The 20,738-nt window shown below is 36.2% G+C and overlaps 1 protein-coding gene across 1 annotated transcript in view; it reads right to left on the minus strand.

The window, feature by feature from the left end:
* The window catches only part of FOCAD (focadhesin), a 272,571-nt gene that overhangs the window by 180,206 nt on the left and 71,627 nt on the right, over nucleotides 1-20,738 (minus strand). The window contains exons 8-10 of the mRNA XM_033123525.1: nucleotides 15,125-15,331; nucleotides 8,867-8,954; nucleotides 5,960-6,162 (exon numbers count right to left, since the gene is read on the minus strand). Of these exons, the coding sequence (XP_032979416.1) occupies nucleotides 5,960-6,162; nucleotides 8,867-8,954; nucleotides 15,125-15,331 (498 nt within the window). The remainder of the gene's footprint in view (nucleotides 1-5,959; nucleotides 6,163-8,866; nucleotides 8,955-15,124; nucleotides 15,332-20,738) is intronic.

Genomic DNA, 20,738 nt, shown 5'->3' on the forward strand with positions numbered 1-20,738 from the left:
GCAATCAAGGCTCAATTACAACAGGAGAATACAAACAACCCATAGAAGGGACACACCTGGAGCACCCAGCTCTGGTGACCAGGGAGACTGCACCACTGGGCCCCATAGAACACCTACTACATAAGACCACTCTACTAATACCGGGAGACATAGCAGCTCTACCTAATACATAGAAAACAACACAGGGAGGCAGGAAAAATGGGGAGACAAAGAGACATGCCCCAAATGAAAGAACAGATCAAAGAGCCAGAAAAAGAGCTAAACAAAATTGAGCCAAGCAATCTATCAGATGCAGAGTACAAAACACTGGTTATAAGGATGCTCAATGATCTCAGGGTGAACTTCAACAAAAGAGATAGGAAACATAAAAGTGCAGATAGAAACCATAAAAAAGAACCAGTCAGAAATGAAAAAAATACAATAATTGAAATAAAGAATACATTAGAGGGAATCAGCAGTAGATTAAATGAAACAGAAGACTGAATCAGCAATTTAGAAGATAAGGTAGCAGAAAACTCTCAATCAGAACAGCAAACAGAAAAAAGAATCCCCCAAAATGAGAATAGGTTAAGAGGCCTCTGGGACAACATCAAGCATACCAACATTCACATCATTGGGGCACCAGAGGGAGAGAAGAGAGAGCAAAGTTTGAAAATCTATTTGAAGAAGTAATGACAGAAAACTTCCCTAACCTGGCAAAGGAAATGGATATTCAACCCCAGGAAGTGCAGAGAGTACCAAACAAGATGAACCCAAAAAGGCCCACATCAAGACATATCATAATTAAAATGCCAAAGATTAAAGACAAAGAAAGAATCTTAAAAGCAGCCAAGAAAAAAATCAGTTAGTTACCTACAAAGGAGCTCCCATAAGAATGTCAGCTGATTGCTCAACAGAGACTTTGCAGGCCAGAAGGGATTGGCATGAAATATTCAAAGTGATGAAAAGCAAGCACCTACAACCAAAATTACTCTACCCAGCAAAGCTATCGTTTAAACTTGAAAGACAGATAAAGTTTCCCAGACAAGAAAAATCTAAAGGAGTTCATCACCACCAAACCAGAATTGCAAGGAATCTTAAAAGGACTGCTTTAAGATTTAAAAAAAAAAAAATCAAACTTATGAATAATAAAATGGGAAGAGCTACATATCTATCAATAATTTAAATGTAAATGGATTAAACGCTCCAATAAAAAGATAGTGTGGCTGAGTGGATAAGAAAACAAGACCCTTAGATATGCTGCCTATAAGAGACTCACTTCAGATTGAAAGACACACACAGACAGAAAGGGATGGGAAAAAATATTTCATGAAAATTTAAAAAAAAAAAGCTGGGTTAGCAATACGTAAGTCAGAGAAAAAAGAGTTTAAAACAAAGGCTATAACAAGAGACAAAGAAGGACCCAGTAATCCCACTTCTGGATATTTATCCAAAGAAACCCAAAACACTACTTCGAGGGGACATGTGCATCCATATTTTCTATACAGCATTGTTTACAATGGCCCAGATATGGAGGCAGCCTGGGTGCCTGTTGATGGAAGATTGGATAAAAAAAGAGGTGATACTTATATACAATGGAATATTACCTAGCCGTTAAAAAAGGAATGAAATCTTTCCATCTGCAACAACATGAATGGACCTAGGGGGTATGTGTTGAATGTAGTAAGTCGGACAAAGACAAATGCCATGTAATTTCACTTAATGAGTATAAGTGGAATCTAAAGAAGAAAATAAACAAATTAAACAGAAACAAACCTATAGATACAGAGAACATTCTTATGGTTGCCAGATGGGAGGGAGATTAGGGATGGGTGGAAAAGGGGAAGGGATTAAGAAGTACAAATTTGTTGTCACAAGTAGTCACGGGGGTGTAAAGTATAACATAAGGAATATAGTCAATAACTGTATTATCAGATAGGTACTAAATTTATCGGGGTAATAGATGGGAGGAGGGTTGAGGAGTAGGGTGAAAAAAAAGCAAAGGGATTAAGAAATACAAACTGGTAGTTAAAAACAGTCATGGGGATGTAAACAATAGGGAATATAATATGGTAATAACTATACATATAGTGCCATTAGGGTACCAGGCTAGTCAGGGGGATTATTTCTCAAATTATATAAATGTCTAACCACTGTGCTGTACACCTGAAATTAATATAAAATAATAATGTCAACTGTAATTGAAAAACTAAAAAAGAGGGGAAAGGTAAAGGGGAATAAGAGGCCCAAATTTCCAGGTGTAAAACAAATAAGTCATGGAGATGTAATGTACAGCATAGGGAATATAGTCAATAACATTTTGATAGCATGGTACAGTGTCAGATGGCTGCTGGACTTATCACAGTGATCACTTCTTTAGGTATATAAATGTTGAATAACTATGGTGTACATCTAATATAACATTGGTGTTATATCTAATATAACATATGGTGAATAACTAATATAACAGTGTATGTTATCCATATTTTAATAAAAATCTTGTTTTTTAAAAATGAGAAAAAAATAGAATAACATGTCAGTGAATATTAAATGGTTGCAAAATATCTTTTACAGATATAAAAGAGTTGAGAATCTTCATTTTAAAAAGCTTTAATAAAAATGTTCAGGTATGTTACGTATTAATAATCAGACAGACATCTGATACTAGTACTTCTTTTTCTAAAGAGGCTGAAAGAGAAATTGTGAATACAGGTGAACAATATAAATTTTCATTAACTTTAAAGAATAATACTCATTTATCATAACTAAAACAGGGTTAACAAAAGTGGAGCCAAGATTTGATCAGGAGAGGGAGTATGTAAACTCAAACCTGAAGACCCTCAAAGAGGGCAGATTTTTACTAGCACGGGTTTTAATCACTCACCAGACCAGAAACAGAACACTGGACAAGATAAAGCCTCAAGAGGGTCTTCCTGCTCACTACCTGTGTGAAGAATCTAGTTAAGAGTTGTGAGACTTGGGAGTGGTTGATTATTACCAATAGACAACCAATATCCCCCTCAGTATCCATGTTATTCAGAAAATAATGATAGAAACACAGATCTAAGATTTACTAATTCCTTTTAACTTCCAACCAAAAGCTTTTAAGAAACCAGCTTACTTCAATTTACTGTTGATTTACTATTTCCCTGTAAATCTGAAACTCTTGTTATTACTAGTTAATAATTCTTTTTATTAAGTTTTTCTTTGTTCAAATTACTACTGTGGTTTCTCTCTCCTGACTAGATCCTGATTCATACACTGGTGCTTTGTTCCCACCATCCCCTCCAGCCCCCCGCCCCCCACATTCTCTGGGGTCGGGGCAGCAAGATTTTAAGTACTTTAGAATTTACAACGAGTGTTTCATTTTTTTTTTTTAACCTGGGTGAACACAAATAGGTGGTTTTAAATATCACATTTAATAGCCTAATAGAAAGGGATCCTGTTTTTCCACACCACACTAAAAAAATATTAAAAGCTTATTAGATTATGTTAATCTTTTATTTTAAAGAGATGAAAGCTTATTAGATTTTGTTAATCTTCCATTTTAAAAAGATGAATGGCTGGTTTGGTAGCTTACATTTTTTAATTCTTAAAAATTGAAAGAAGTTAAAATGTGTTTTATTTCATGGTTATCAACACTTCAGAAACATGACAGGTAATACAGAATTGCATGTTACAGGTATCCACCCTTGTTTCCATTCACCAGAAGAAATGTGCTTCTGAAGAATTGCTTTAGTTGTAAATCAAAAGTCAGAGTCACCAATCTAAAATGAAATAATAAAAATAAAAATCACAAAAATCTATGGTTATTATAGGGAGACCTATATTATAAAGGTCTCCCTGTAACAAATCAAGATGGTAAAATGATCTCAGAAGCACACATTCCTCCTTGAACAGAAATGTACTGAATGTCTCCCATGTGGTAAACAATCGGTCAGGTATTGAGGATGCAAAGATAAGCTAGAATGTTATCTATTGCTTTCAGAATGTAGAAAACAGGAAAGTGTTCAGATAATTAAAAATATTTTTAAACAAAATAATTTAAAAATATTTTTAATTATCTCATCTATGATCAGCTGAAAAAGACAAAGGAGAAACAGGGTGGCAAAAAATACAAAAAGTTCAACAATTGCTGCCATTTAAATATGAACATGCTTAGAAAATAAAGGCAAAGCATAAAAAGGGCCAGGATTCTTTCCCTAAGTGAGCTTATAACATAGTTGGAGGTAACCCCCTAAATTAAGACACAACACTATTGCTTAAAGTGTTTGGGGCACACAGAAGAGAGAGAGTGATGAATGCTGACTCAGGGAGGCTGAGAACTTGTGGCTTGGTTTTGAAGAATGAACAGGTCTAGCAAAGGGGACAAAAAGGTATTATGTGCAAAAGCAAAGATTCAGAAAAAGACTTGGCGAGTTTGGGGCATGTTAAATTTATAGGTATGTTTGGTGGAGTCCCAGACAGGTGCAGAAGAAAAAGCCAACAGTAAACTATGGTTTAAATTTTTAAAAAGGGTGATCATATATCTACTCAAAGCCTCAAAAGCAACACACTGTCATCAGGAGAATGTTTACAGCCTCAATAGGGGCTCTTCCCCAGCTGCGGAAGAGAAAGCCCAGCTAGTAGCATGCATGAATAAGATTCACACACCTGAGCAAATAGTAAGCTGAGTACTTACACGCATTAAAATGAGGGTGATTCTCAGCAAATATCACTCATGATTTAAAGGGACAGAATTCTTAGACATAGTATAATAATACATCCTGTCTTGCCCCCAGCCCCACTCAGAATCCAATCATTGTTCTACGTAGGCAAGTCAAGAGAGAAGGTAAAGGGCCGCTAGAAAAGTTTGGCTACATTTTGTACACCCGTTAGGGTGAATGCAAGAACTTCCTTCTCTTAATGCAAATCAATTATCTGTTTCAAGTTTCAAGTTTCAGTCAAACAACCAGGATTTAGGAAGCTGCAGTATACATTCAATTTGCCTATAGGCTAGTAGTTCCGGCTGCATGCTCAAGCAAGGAATAACAGTGCGGGATTTCTGCTGCTGGAACATTTAACAATACATGAGTAGAGGTATCTCTGCTTTTGCAGATGAAACAACCATGGCGCTACCTTGCATTTACATGTATGTAATGCCTCTCCCCATGGAGACTTAAGATACTTCACCAGTTTTATCTTATTTCATCCTCATTCAATTCCCATATAACTAGTGGTTGGGAAGTAATACATTTTACCAAAGGCAAAACAAATGCCAACAGAGAAAAAGTCTGACAAGTGTAGGCCTAGAACCTAGCCATTAACCAGACATTGACAATATTCTTTACGCTGTGGTAACAGGAACAGTGAGACTGACAGTGCAGAAAGGGGTATGCCTAGCAGGCAGAAGGACGAATGGGGTGTGACAGGCCTGCTGTCTTCCAATTGGAGGCAGCAGAGCAGTGTCACCACAGGAGACACCCACAGCCATTATGCCAGGGAATATGGCCTAAGGTGCCGTATTCAAAACCCAAGTCTTAGTTCTTACAGATCCCAGATCTTCCGGGCATTCAAGCAGATTTCCCACCTGGCACTGACCCTGATCTAGCAATACGCTGTACTTATTAAACAATATGATGAGAACAAAGGATGCTGTGCTCAAATATGGAGGAGTAGCACTAGGTTAAAGAGAGTTAGTTCCTTTTATGCAGGATTCCTGAGAACCTTTTCCTACTAAGGTACCCTGGAAACTCAAAGAGAAAAATGATTATATGGCATTTCCAAAACATTTCACCACAGGCCCACCCTCCTCCTCTCGCAGCCCAGAAGAATATACTAACCTCTACACCACTGCCTGACAGAACGGCCACGTTCACAGTGACACAGTTTAACCCCAACAGATACTTACTTCATCAGGAGGTGAAATGATCTGCAGAGACATAAACCCTACATGACCACTTCACTTTTATTTAAGAGAAACGAGGATGAACTTCATTACCTTTTGCTGGTTGTCTCTGTAGCACTCCTGCTGTACCATTCCCAAAAGTTTCAGAGCCAACAGCTGCCTCGATGAGCCGTCTTCATCCATGGACATGCAGTCTTCCAAGGCGGCAGAAGACAGGATCTGCAGGGCTGGCGTCACTAGCAGTAAGGACGACCTTGGCATGTTCTGACCCTCAGCAAGAGACAGCACCTTCAAAGCTATTTATCAAAACAATTCACGTCTTCAAAAATTAATCCTACAGTTACACAAAATGCTGTTTTGTTTAAGAGTGACAGGCAAGAAGTTTTCTTATCCCTTTATAGTTGGGTCAGACATGTAACTTAGATGATAGATCTTATTTTTTTTTAGAAATAAGGGAACATCAAAATTAACTGTTAGCTAAAACAAGCTGTTAATATACAACTAAAAACCTGATGATACTCTTAGAAAAAATATATATCACATATTATAAAGTATAAATCAACTCTTTAGGTCAAAAGAATTTCCTTAAAATGCTATTCAATTTTCGTCCCTGTGTTCTGTCAGATCCTCCTACTGCCTTCAATAAACAGACCCAAGAGACACTGAGTTCCCATCAGTAGGTAACAAGACTAAGGTACCACACTTCCCTTACACACCCAGCTTAGAACTGTATTCAGATGAGAAAAAAGGTGACGCACGGCTGTTATTCAGTTGTATTTGCTAAAAAACAGATGAGAAAAGTCTCAAAGTCCATGAACAGCATAACAATCAAACCCGTTTTTATAAATCTTCCTTTTTTAACATGGAAACTCAACTTACATATCAGAAACATACATACAAATGTATAGTAAGTTAGTTACATGCATAGTTTCCCCTACACTATTAACAGAATGAGTTAAGAAAGACCTAAATATACTTTTTTCAGCTATTGGATGAACCCTGATTTACTGAAATGTTATTCATTGGCTTCTGACCTAGATTATCAAAGTAATCCACAGATTTTCCCATACGCCAAAATAAAAAAATTCTACAAGCCTTAAGTCATTTCAATGAGATTCCAGTATTATTAAATCTCCTGAACGTCAAACCTGAACATAGTATGAAGTACAAATCCCTGTTACTCTAACACTACTAATTTATATTCTTTGCCTAAATATTAGTCTTAATCCATAATTGTCTGAGATATGAAAATCCATTATCTTTAACAAAACAGGAAATGCATAAAATACAAATACTTGTATGTTTGATATTATAAATCTTTCAGGCATTTTTATAAATTGCTACTTACAATCAAGGCTAGTGATAATAATTAAGAAGCATAATATTCTATTAATGCTGTGTATTTTTCAAACTTGAAATAATCAATATTGGTTATTCTGTCTTTGAATACTCTTTCCCAATATACTAAACAACAGTACTTCCTTACTTTTCAACATGACATGTTGGCTCAATAGTTTTCAATACGATTTATTCCATCTAACTAAGGTAACTTCAAATCAGAGACACTGGTTTACAAAACAAAAAGTATGCTATCCAACAAACAATGAAAAGTACTGGAGAGGCTGATCCCATATCATCCTATTATACATGAGTCCCAGCAAAGGAATGTAGCTTCAGAATTAAAAATGTGGTTTCTCAAAAAAAAGAAAGAAAAAAAAATGTGGTTTCTCTACAGCATTGGAATTTCTTTTTGCCAAAAAACAAAATCCATTTATATGAAATACCCACAAAAGGCAAATTTATAGAGACAGATAGCATATCAGCGTTTGTCTGGGGCTGAGGGTGGGAATGAGGATTAACTGTAAATGGGCACAAAAAAATTTGGGGGGGGGGTGACGGAAACGTTCTAAAACTAGATTGTGGTACTGGTTGCATAACTGTCAATTCACTAAACAGACACTTTATTATACCCTTATAAATGGTGAAGTTTATGGTAAGTAAATTATATCTCAATAAAGCTGTTAAGAAAGAAAACAACTATGTCTGTCAGAAGTAGCAGCACTAGCAAATTCCACCTATGGGAGGATGCCACGTGCACCAGCTATAAGAAAAGACGGCAAAAGCAGTTCAGAAAAGGACTAGGAAGGAGGGCACAAATGAGCATAAGGCCAATAAGCAAAAACAGGGTAGAATTCAAAGCCAAAGAGCCAAGGGTACCCCTCCATGTGCTAAAGCCATTTCCAAGACAGACACTGTGTGTGCGAGAGCAATTCACCCTCAAAATCATGATGAATTAAAATGCCCAGAAGAATAAGCTACACAATCGGTATTTGCCTCAAGCACATCGTTACATGAGGGTGGGAATGTGTCAGTGTATCGTGGTACTACCCAACATAATTTAGACAGATCCTCCATTACCACATGGATTATAATGGACCAAGTACAGCCAGGCTACACCAATGTAAAAGCTGCATTTAAAGGTATGACTTGTTCGCTAATCTGCCAAACCTAGCGCCTTGATTCTTTACCATATTATTCTTGAATAGAACATTTTTGTCACCCTTTCGCCCCATTCTTTACTTTTCTTTAAATCATACTGGACAACTGGAAGAATGTCATCTTTCATTTTTTCTAGCTAGGTTAATACAATAACCCATAACATAAATCTTGCCCAGTGTGACAAGAGTTTTGAATAGTAAGGGTATGTAGAGTTTTAAAAACCAAATACAAATGCTAGACACTTCTTTTGTTTCAAGGGTTTTATGCTATTGATTCTGAGTGTGTTGTACAGTTAAGTTTATGGTATATGAAATCTTGCTCAACATAACAGCTTGTTGGACAAGAAAAAGAAGGTTCTATTTGATAATGATTAATTAGGAAAATTCCAGAACAGAAACTCAAAATATACAGGACTTTATAGCATAACATGACATATAGTTCAAGTGAGTCCTGCCAACACTCATATTTACTTGTTACTCTAGTGAATGTATTTTTATTTACCTAGACTTAAGATTGGCTTCTGCTGACTTGCCGGAGTCTGCAAAAGTAGTAAAGCTATTCCAATTATGACCAGTTCATCAGGAAAATCCTAAAAGAAGAAAACAAAAGAGTTGTTAGCAAGCTCTCAGAGCCATGGCTTTATAACATGTATCCAGGAAGAGTATATCCAACTGTGTAAGATTATATACCTGTTACAGTCATCCCTCTCCATCTGTGGGCCCCACATCCACAGATTCAACAAACTGCAAATCAAAAACATTTTTAAATGAAATGTTACATTGTTGCTGATATGTTTTAGTTAGATCTATGATGGTTGCATCTGTCCTACTGCTCATGTACAGACTTTTTTTCTTGTCCTCATTCCCTATTATTCCCTAAACAATACAGTATAACAACTATTTACACAGCATTTACATTGTGTTAGGTATTATAACTAATCTAGAGATGATTTAAGGTATACGGGAAGCTGTGAATGGGTTATATGTAAATACTACGCCATTTTATACAAGGGAGTTGAGCATCTTGGATTCTGGTATTCGTGGGGTGAGGCGGGAGTTCTGGAACCAACCATCCATGACAGATACCAAGGGACCATTGTATACAAAATTTTTTACAATAAGTCTGCTCTACTAAAGGAAGAATTGGTGAATGCCTGACAAGTCATATGTAAATTCAAAATGTTGTCATATCTAGCCAAAAAGCAATCGGCTAAAAAATCCAAAATAATTCAGAGGAATAACTCCTTAACACAACAGATCAGCAAAGCTTTGCAAGCCACTGAAAACTACCTGAAATACTTAATTCAAGAATATTTCATTAATGAAAAGTAGCTCAATTGTTTACTTACCAAAAACAGACATGATTCACCTACATAACTTGGATAATGAATTACACTAAACAAATTTTAATATATCATGTGATTATAATAAAAGTAACATTAGTGCCCAGGGAGGCAGAGATGATTTTTAAATTACAGTAATTTATTAAGCATATTTAAATGTAGCAAAGCAATAACCACAGAAACTTAAAATCATTAATTGCACCAAGTATATGAATAAAATGAAAAAGAAAAAAGGTTATGTACATTAAGTTCCAATAAATAAAATGCAAGTGACATCAGATGTTATTTGAGGTTTCTAAATACAGGCAACATTAACATATTACGGAACTAAAAAAGAATGGTCTACCATATTTTGCTAAAATTACTTCATCCTGAAATTTTATGGAAGCGCCTGAAGGGCAGAAGTACCTATGAATCATGAGGACAGACAAGAAAAAAGAAGGATATGTGAGGTAGACCTACGTATCAGGCTCTGAGCCACTCGGAAGTTATAATCTTGAAGATGCTATCAACTTTGGCACAAATAAACAAACAAACAAACATACACACACATATATACACATACATATGGGTTATGCCATTTGAAAAGTGAAATTAATCAAATTGCAAAATCTTCTTAAGTGCTTGTTTACAGACTTTTAAAAACCAGCCAAAGAGGAAAATTAATTTGTGAATTTATTTGAATGGAATATAGTCTCATTGGTGTCTTTGCAGCTTATATATGTTTACTGTTTTTTAAATACTGCTGAGAACCATGAAGCAACCGTTACCTATTTGAGGACAATAAAAAGAAAACCAGCAAGGTCATTTAAAGTTCAAATTTACTAGCTATGAAGAGATGAGAGACAAAAGTATTACTGCATACTATGCTATCACTGAAACAGCCTTTTTCATATACGCTGTCATTGAAACGGTCATAAAGTAGCTTTTCAGGCTTCTGAAATGTTCTAGAAGCATTTTAAGTGGATGGCACTTAAAGGTATGAAGGCATAGACCTGTTCAGAAGAGAGGGTGAGGAAAAGAACTAAAGATTCAAGGCACCAAAAATAAGGAAAAGTAATGATAGAGGATAATTGTAAATTGCTTACACTTCTGAGAGGTTACAAGATGATTTTTAATGGACACCAAAGAATGGTACCTTCCATGAGATCTTTTAATAAAAGCTTGTGTTGCACATCTTGGGTGCCACTTAAAATACTACAGCTATTTCTGTAGTAACTCTTGCTTCTTGCCTCACACCAGTGAGGGATCCAGAAATACAGGGAAGATAAAGCCCCATAGGCCAAATCTTAATGAATTGGCAATAGAAGCCCAAGGATAAATGCTTCCCCCTTTATTCTGGATTCTTCTGGAGGGTTCTGAGACTTTTCATAAGGCTTCTCAGAATGTTCTGTGGGGTCGAATAACTGGTTGCTTATAGCAGTGGCCAACTTGATAATATTTGTAATGCCTCTCCCATCTTCAGTATTTCCGTTCTGTCCCTTTCCCACCTGCTTGCTGGGATCACACTTGAAAATGAACTCCTGTTGCATAAGCCTTTGTTTTGTGGAAACCCAGACTCTGCTTTTGCCTTTAGGGAAACAGAGTCTACTTTTAGGCAAACCCAGGCTAATTCAGAGCCTGCCTGGAGAAAGGAAGAAAATATTTTAAAAAGGAGGAAATGCCTTTAAACTAGGCCACAGATGTCACAGGAATCTAATGACAGCAAACCCCTAGAGTCCACACCTTTTGACCTCAATTCCAAAGAAAGATATCACTGAGCACGACCTATGCGTATGTACCAGGTACTGATGGGCCTAGGGATGCTGCTGTGAACTAGATAGCATGGAAAAGTTTGTTTTCTTTTTTAAGTGAAAACAAGGTGTCAGAAAGGCTACATTGGAGGTAAGTATCTGCTGCAGACATAACAGAGATGGCAGCCCAGCTCACACCGTATCCAGGGTCCTGTCTTTGCTGTCTCCCTGTCCCCTGGTCACAGCTGACTGATGCCAGCTGGGCCAATCAGACAATAGGGGCTTGATCAGATTCAGGATTTTTTTGTTTTGTTTTGTTTGTTTCCAAGACTACAGGGAGTGGTGTGTTCTTTTATCAAGAAGCACATAACATACGGGGATGTAAAGCACAGCATAGGGAATATAGTCAATAATACTGTAACAACTATGTTTGGTGTCAGACGGGTACTAGATTTATTGGGATTATCACTTTGTGAGGTATATAAATGGCTAATCATTATGTTGTTTTGTACACCTGAAACAGAAAAAAAATAAAATAAAATAAAAAGAAGCACATACTGTGTGTTGCACTTCTTTTTGTGACGTTAGTAGCTGTTGATGCCCAATGCCTACTTCCATTAATTCCTTAGGAGTCAGAGAAACATGGTAAAGTGCCCCATGAGGAAGCAATCCGTAGAAAAGTCTACGGCTCACTCAAGCCAGGTTTTTCAATACACATACTGCAAGGATGAAAAACAGTGAGGGAGGGATGGGAGCGGACCACCTTTAGTTTGAGATACTAAAAAGATCACACACGCACACACCAAAAGTATACTATGATGTGTAGGCATATACATCTAGGTGACAAGACTATTTTTAAGTGTAAAAAAGGTATTACTATAGAGGTCGGCGTGGAGGAGATTGTGATTAGGACTGGGCTTGTGGAAAACTTTTGTGGTGACTACAAAAGTTCAGTTTCTTGATCTGTGTGATGCTTACTAGGTAAGCAAAAAAAAAAAAAGAAAATTAGGAAAATCATCTGAGGATGCTAGTTTAAAATGCAGAGGCTTAAACTCCACCCAGCCTTCCTAATTCAGTATAGCTAGGGATAGGCCCCAGGCATTTGCGTTTTAATAAACTCCACCTAGTGATTTTTATGTACACTAGTTTGAACCATTTGACTGGAATGTGAGCTTCACAAATCTTGTCTGTTTTCACATAATTGCTGTAGCCAAGTGTTTTCCATAGAAAGCTGCTTAATAAATATACGCTAAATGTGTATGGGGGAGGTATACAATAAGATGGTCAGAGAATGATAGTAAAAGGGACTAAACATTATAAAATTATATTTGATAATTATGTCTACCACACACATGAATCTACTACAGCACAAAGGAACAATATGAGGTACAGTTAAAACACACAACTCCTGGTAATTCAGCTATGTGATATTCTCGATCTAATATTTATTCATAAAGTATTATTTGTCTATATTTTCCTACATACTATCTATATAATATTACATCTCATATGTATCATCTATTTTCCTATATATTATATATATAATATTACATATTATATATATGATCTATTGTATACCTAATAGGTATAATTATATATAATCTGAAGAGGGTTGATATTGTTTTATAATATTATGAATATTTATAAAATATATAATAGATACTATACAATATATAAGATACATATTACTATGTTACACATTATTAATGTATATTACTATTATAAATAGATAATATATACCTTATATATATAAGGTATCATTACATAATACTATATAAAATTATACAAGGTATCATTACATAATACTATATAAAATCATAATATTATTTATGGAGTCCCTGCACATGTGAAACCATTCTAATCACAAGATTGACAAACTGACAAATTACTTACTTGAGCCTTCATCAGCTCTCACCTTTCACCAAAATACATTCACTTTCTCCATTTCCTCACCTGCCATTCACTCCCTTAATCCAGTAGGTTCCTACCACCATCACGCCACTGAAACCGCTTCCTCTAATGTGAACAATAAACAACTTGCTGTATCTAAGAGTATTTTCAATCTCTTATTTTAAATCCTCGCTCCATGACACTGTTGACTGTTACCCCTTTTTAGATATTCCTTCTCTTGATTTTCATGTTGTCTGTCTCTTCTACTTGCCATACAATCCTTCTAGCTATACTTTCACAGACTTCTCTTTATTTATCAGTACACTCCAAGTAGCAACAGCCCCCAGAATTCCATCACAAGCCCTGACACGCAATCCCATGGTTAAACCTCCTCCCCCAAAGTAAATGTCTACAAATCTATGCCTTTAGCCTAGGCTTCTAACCTTAATTTTAAAACCATAGAGCCAACTGTTTATGATCCATACATAGCTTAAACCAAGCATATGTCAACCCAAATTTATCGTCTTCCTTCCAATATCAGTAACCCTTTCTCAAAGTGAATGGCACTATCCAGATACCGCAAATAGGAAGCTGAAACTTTACCAAGGACCCCCTCCTTGACCAGCTAATCAACCACAAAGCCCTATCGATTGCATCTCCTATATTTCTCTTTTCCCTTTCTCGTTTTCCCAATTAGCCCCTTGCTATGGACTAAACTGTGTCCTCCCAACCCCAAATTCACATGTTGGAGCCCTAACTGCCAATGGGACTGTTGTGGAGTAAAGAATTAAAGTTAAATGAGATCGTAACAGTGAGAGCGCTATTCCAGTAGTACCAGTGTCATTACAAGAAGAAACAATAGAGAGCTCACTCTTGCTCTCTCTCCACCAGGTGAGGACACAGCAAGACAGCACTAGACTACAAGTCAGAAAGATAGCCCTCGCTAGGGATCAAATCAGCCGCCACCCAGATCTTTAACTAAACTTCTCTTGTTTAAGCCGCTCAGTCTGTGGTAGTTGTTACGGCAGACTAAGACATCCCTCCTCACTACCTGCCCTGTTAGTGTTCCCTGCTCCAAACCCTCCTCCATTCCCCATCAGATGATCTTCCACATACAAAATATCAGTGCACCTCGCTACCAAAAGGTCTTCAATAGCATGTCATTACCTAGAAGATAAAATGTCAACTCAAGTCTGGGTCTTATCTCCTGCACCTTCATCTTTCAAGAATACTCAACACCTTCTTGTTTTCTGAACAGGCCATACTCTCTCATGTCTTTGTGTCTGGGCGTACGCTGTTCCTGCACCTGGAATGCCTTCCCAACCTCTGGTTTGTCCCAACCTCCTATTCAGACGTCCTCACATCTGAACTCAGGCCCTACTCTCCTTAATTGTACTCCCTTTGCACTTTAAATATACTCCTATAGAAGCGTGTACCTTATTGTACTAAAATTATTTATTTGCATTTCTGTAAGTCCCTTGAGGTCACAGAATGTGACCTTGTCATCTATGTGTTCTCTGGGGTCTGGCATATAATAAATGTTCCTTATTTGAATTCTACATGAATAAATGAAAAAAAATGCCACAGCGGTAGGTCCTTAACTGATGCTCCAAAGAGTAGTCACTGATTCATTTTTACAATAAATGATATCAGTCGTAATTGTACATTAGAATGCGCTAATTGTATTAGATCAAAACACCTTTGATATGATAAAGTAAAAGAGTACACCCATCCAACAACTGAAAGGCCCATTTATGTGATAACTGAAACATTAACATTTCTTGCTATCCTTACCTCCTTCAGAAGTTCAACACTGAGCTCTAAAAGGTGAATTAAAGATGAACATTCCCCAGTTATCTTCAAGCTGACTTCACAGACACACAGCAGCTGAAGGGTCAGCTGGGTAAGCTGAATTTTCCAGAAAACGGGATGACGCAAAAGGCTTACATATACTTCCTCGATAAACAGCATCGCTTCTGTCATCTGTATCAAATCTTTCATCTGTTTTAAAAAAGCCATTATATGATATTACAATAATATACAATCCAAAGAATAATTTTAAGCTACACAAGAAGCTTTAACATTAAAATATCTTTCTCTAAACCTATTAAGCCTTAAGGAGAAGAAGAAATGTACATAACTCAGAGGGTTAAACTATTCAACTGCCTTTTTCCTTTTGCAACTCAACAAAATACAATTTGTTACTGTTTTTATTACTGCTGTCTGGCACCAATTCTTTTCATTTATTTTTTCTAACTTCTCTGAGTGCAGAATTCTTAAGACAAATGACATGACAGTGCCAACATGTTGAAGGAAATTAAAGTCGGTTTTGAGTTCTCCAGAGGAACCCTCTGTTCTACAATTGGAACGCAGTGAAGGGAGTTAGCATGTTATTCTAACGCGTTACTAAATCCTTCATCTGTAAGGTGTTTGCTCAGAAAACCTTCACTGAGAGCATCATTTCCACACTTGGCAGATGTTAACGAAAGACCACATTCTAATGGTAGGGTATCTTCTCAACAGGCTAATGCATTAAATAGAAGGACATGGGTGCTCTTAAAAAATCCCAATTCAATTCAAACCCAGCTGTTCTGATATAAATTCTGGAGCTGGTATAAAGGATACGGTCCTGCTAGCAGACACACTGGCACTTCCCAGAGATTACAAACAATGAACCATCTGCTTCAATCAGAAGCCTTGTGTCTGTTAAATTCATCAAGAGGAAAGCCTACAGTTGACCAGCTGTACCTTTCACCAGTCGTTACCACCATAGTAACCCGAAATGACTGTAAGTTATACACAGAGACAAAAATTAATCCCTAGCAAAACAAGAGAAAAAAAGATATTAAAAGATCAAGGGGGAGATGGGAAATAGAAGAAAATACAAAGTTATAAAAAATAAATGTGAACAGTTCAGTAGTTAAATTATTTTGCTCTTCTGCAAATATACAGTGAGAAAGGCAAAAGGCCACCAAGAAAAGGGATTTAAAACAAAGTAAAGCATCTTATTTAGTTGACAATATATTTCCTTAAGTGCATTTATTTGTCCATGTTCAAAATTGTCCATAATAAAAAAAATATTTTTTGAGAGACAAGGCTCTCTAATCTTTAACATTACCAAAATTCTTGACTAGAACACTTTTTTTTTTAGCAATTATTCATTTACTTTCATTACTGTGGAGCAATGTGTAATATTCTGTTATCTGAACACACCCAATTTAATTAATCATTCTAGTGGGGTTTTTATTGTGGTTAAAAAAAAGCATAACATGAGATCTATCCTCTTAACTATAAGTACAATGTTGTACAGCAGATCGCAAGAACTTTTTTATCTTGCATAACTGAAATTTTACACAAATTGAAAAGCAACATCCTCCTTCCCATGAACCCCAGTTCCTGGTAACCACCATTTGCTTTCTGTTTCTATGAGTTTGACTACTTTGGATACCTCATACAAGTGGAATCATGCAGTATTTGTTCTTCTATGACTGACTTAGCATATTGTCCTCCAGATTCATGCATGATATGAATGAATCGTATCCTTGCTGCATGACAGGATTTCCTTCTTTTTTAAGGCTGGGTAATATTCCATTGTATATATATGCCACATTTTCTTTGTCCATTTATCCACTAATGGACATTTAGGTTGCTTTCTCATCTTAGCTACTATGCATAATGCTGCAATAAACATGGGAGTGCAAACATCTCTTCAAGATCCTGATTTCAATTCTTTTGGATAAATACACAGAAGTGGAGTTGCTGAATCATAAGGTAGTTCTATTTTTAATTTTTTGAGGAACCTCTATACTGTTTTCCATGGCAGCTGCATCATTTTACATTTTCACAACCAGTGCACAATAGTTTGCACTGTCTGAATAGTTTGCACAAAAGTTTCCAATATCTCCACATCTTTGCCAACACTTTAATATTTTTGCTTGTTTGTTTTTGATAGTGGTCATCCTAACAGGTGTGAGCTGATATCCCATTATGGTTTTGTTTACATTTCCTGATGTTTGGTGATACTTTTCATATACCTGTTGGTCATTGGTATGTCTTCTGTGGAAAATGTCTATTAGCATAGTATGCCTATTTTTTTTTATTATTAGTTTCAGGTGCACAAGACAAAGTAATACTTAGACGTTTATCATTTATATCCCTCACACTGTGTGAACCCCCCTCCCCCCATCCACTATCCCTCTGACATCGCACAGAGTCATTACATTTCCACTGTCTCTATTCCTAAAGCTGTACTCCGCTTCTTGTAAGTATATAAACACATATATATACATATATATATATATATATATATGTATATATATAAAATTATAGTTGGCATTCATTATTGTTCAGCTTCAGGTGTACAGTGCAGTGATCAGGCATCTACATCATCCCTGAGGTGGTCTCCCAAATGGGACACGTGTCCATCGGATACCCTACAAAATCTTTACAACATTATTGATTACATTCCCCCAAATTAATTTTAAAAACTCTGTGGCCATCTTGTGGTTACTGACTGTTTTCTAATCCCCTCACCTTCCCCTTTACCCCCACCCCCCCCCCGCCCATCTAGCAACCCTCAGTTTTTCCTCTTTGTCTCCAAAACTGTTTCTGATTAGTTCATTCACTTATTCTTTTCTTTAGATTCCGCATATAAGTGAGATCATATGGTATTTGTCTTTCTCTGTCTGACTTATTTCACTTAACATAATGTTCTCTAGGTCCATCCATGTTGTTGCAAATGGTAAGATTTATTTCTTCTTTATGGCTGCGTAATACTCTGTTGTATAAATGTACCACAGTTTCTTAATCCAGTCATCTACCGATGGGCATTTCGGTTGTTTCCATGTCTTGGCTATTGTGTATAGTGCTGCAATAAACATAGGAGTGCATAAAGATTTTTGAATTGGAGTTTTGGATTTATCCGGATAGATACCTAGGAGTGGAATTGCTGGATCATAAGGTAGTTCCATTTTCCGAATTTTGAGATACCTCCATGTTGTTTTCCATAGTGGCTGCACCAATCTGCAATCCTACCAACAGTACACAAGTGTTCCCTTTTCTACACATCCGCGTCAGAACTTGTTGTTTGTAGATTTATTGATGATAGCCATTTTGACTGGGGTGAGGTGGTATCTCATTGTGGTTTTTATTTGCATTTCTCTGATGGTTAGTGAGGTTGAGCATTTCTTCATATGTCTGTTTGCCATCTGTATGTCCTTTTTAGAAAAATGTCTCTTCACATCCTCTCCCCACTTTTTAATTGGGTTGTTTCTTTTTTTGGAGTTGAGTTGAGTGAGTTTTTTATAAATTTGTGATATTAACACCTTATCAGATATATCATTGGCAAATATCTTTTCCCATTCAGTAGGATCCCTTTTTGTTTTATTGATGGTTTCCTTTGCTGTGAAAAAACTTTTTAGTTTGATATAATCCCACATGTTTATGTTTTCTCTTACTTCCCTCGCTCGAAGGGATATATCAGTAAAAATCTTACTCCGGGTAATGTCTGTGAAGTTTCTTCCTATATTTTCTTCTAGGAATTTTATTATTTCAGATCTTACATTTAAGTCTTGAATTTTGAATTTTGAATTTATTTTTGTATATGGTGTAAGAAGGTGGTCCAGCTTCATTTTTTTGCATGTGTCTATCCAGGTTTCCCAGCACCATTTATTGAATAGACTGTCTTTACCCCACCGTACATTCTTGCTTCCATTGTCAATAGATTAAATGGCCATAGAGGCATGGCTTTATTTCTGGACTCTCTATTCTGTTCCATTGATCTATGTGTCTGTTTTATGTGTCAGCCTATATCTATGTGTCAGCCAGTACCATGCTGTTTTGATTACTGTAGCCTTGTAGTATAATTTGATGTGAGGTATTGTTATACCTCCCACTTTGTTCTTATTTCTCAAGATTCCTGAGGCTATCCAGGGTCTTTTATGGTCCCATATAAATTTTAGGATTATATGTTCTGTTTCTGTGAAAAACATCGTTGGTAGTTTGATAGGAATTGCGTTGAATATGTATATTGCCTTAGGCATTATGGACATTTTAACTATATTAAATCTTCCTGTCCATGAAAAAGATATGTGTTTCCATCTATTTGTGTCTTCTTTCATTTCTTTCTTCAGTGTCTTATAATTTTCTGAGTACAGATCTTTCATTTCTTTGGTTATTCCAAGGTATTTTATAATCTTTGGAGCAATTGTAAATGGGATTGTTTTCTTAATTTCTCCTTCTGATGTTTTATTATTGGTATATACAAATGCAACTGATTTCTGAATATTAATTTTGTATCCTGCTACTTTACTAAATTCATCTATCAGCTCTAATAGCTTCTTGGTGGAGTCTTTAGGGTTCTCTATATATAGTATCATGTCATCTGCATATAATGACAATTTTACTTCCTCCTTACTGATTTGGATGCCTTTTATTTCTTTTTCTTGTCTGATTGCTGTGGCTAGAACTTCCAGCACTATGTTGAATAGAAGTGGAGAAAGTGGGCAACCTTGCCTTGTTCCTGATCTTAAAGGGAATGGTTTTAGCTTTTCCCCATTGAGTATGATGTTAGCTGTGGGTTTATCATATATGGCCTTTATTATGTTGAGATATGACCCCTCTATTCCCACTTTCTTAAGGGTTTTTATCATAAATGGCTGCTAGATTTTATCAAATGCTTTTTCTGCATCTATTGATATGATCATGTGATTTTTATTTTTCATTTTGTTAATGTGGTGTATCACATTAATTGATTTGCGGATGTTGAACCACCCTTGCATACCAGGGATGAATCCCACTTGATCATGGTGTATGATCTTTTTAATGTATTGATGAATTCTGGTCACTAGTATTTTGTTGAGGATTTTTGCATCTGTATTCATTAGAGATATCGGCCTATAGTTTTCTTTTTTTGTGGTGTCTTTGTCTGATTTTGGGATCAGGGTGATAGTGGCTTCGTAAAAAGTGTTTGGGAGTCTTCCTTCCTTCTGGATTTTTTGGAAGAGCTTGAGGAGAATAGGTGATAATTCTTTTTTGAACGTTTTGTAAAATTCACCTGAAAAGCCATCTGGTTCAGGGCTTTGGTTTTTTGGGAGATTGTTGATTACTGATTCAATTTCCCTGGTGGTAATCAGTCTATTCAGGTTTTCTGTTTCTTCTTGAGTTAGCCTTGGAAGGTTGTATGCCTCTAGAAAATTGTCCATTTCTTCCAGATTGTCAAATTTGTTGGCATATAGTTGCTCATAGTAATTTCTTAAAATTTTTTGTATTTCCTGCAGTGTCTGTTGTCACTTCTCCTCTTTCATTTCTGATTTTATTAATTTGAGCCCTCTCTCTCTTTTTTTAATGAGTCTGGCCAAAGGTTTTTCAATTTTGTTTATCTTCTCTAAGAACCAACTCTTGGATTCAT

This window comes from Rhinolophus ferrumequinum, chromosome 12 (genome assembly GCF_004115265.2).
Source record: "Rhinolophus ferrumequinum isolate MPI-CBG mRhiFer1 chromosome 12, mRhiFer1_v1.p, whole genome shotgun sequence".
Taxonomy (NCBI): domain Eukaryota; kingdom Metazoa; phylum Chordata; class Mammalia; order Chiroptera; family Rhinolophidae; genus Rhinolophus; species Rhinolophus ferrumequinum.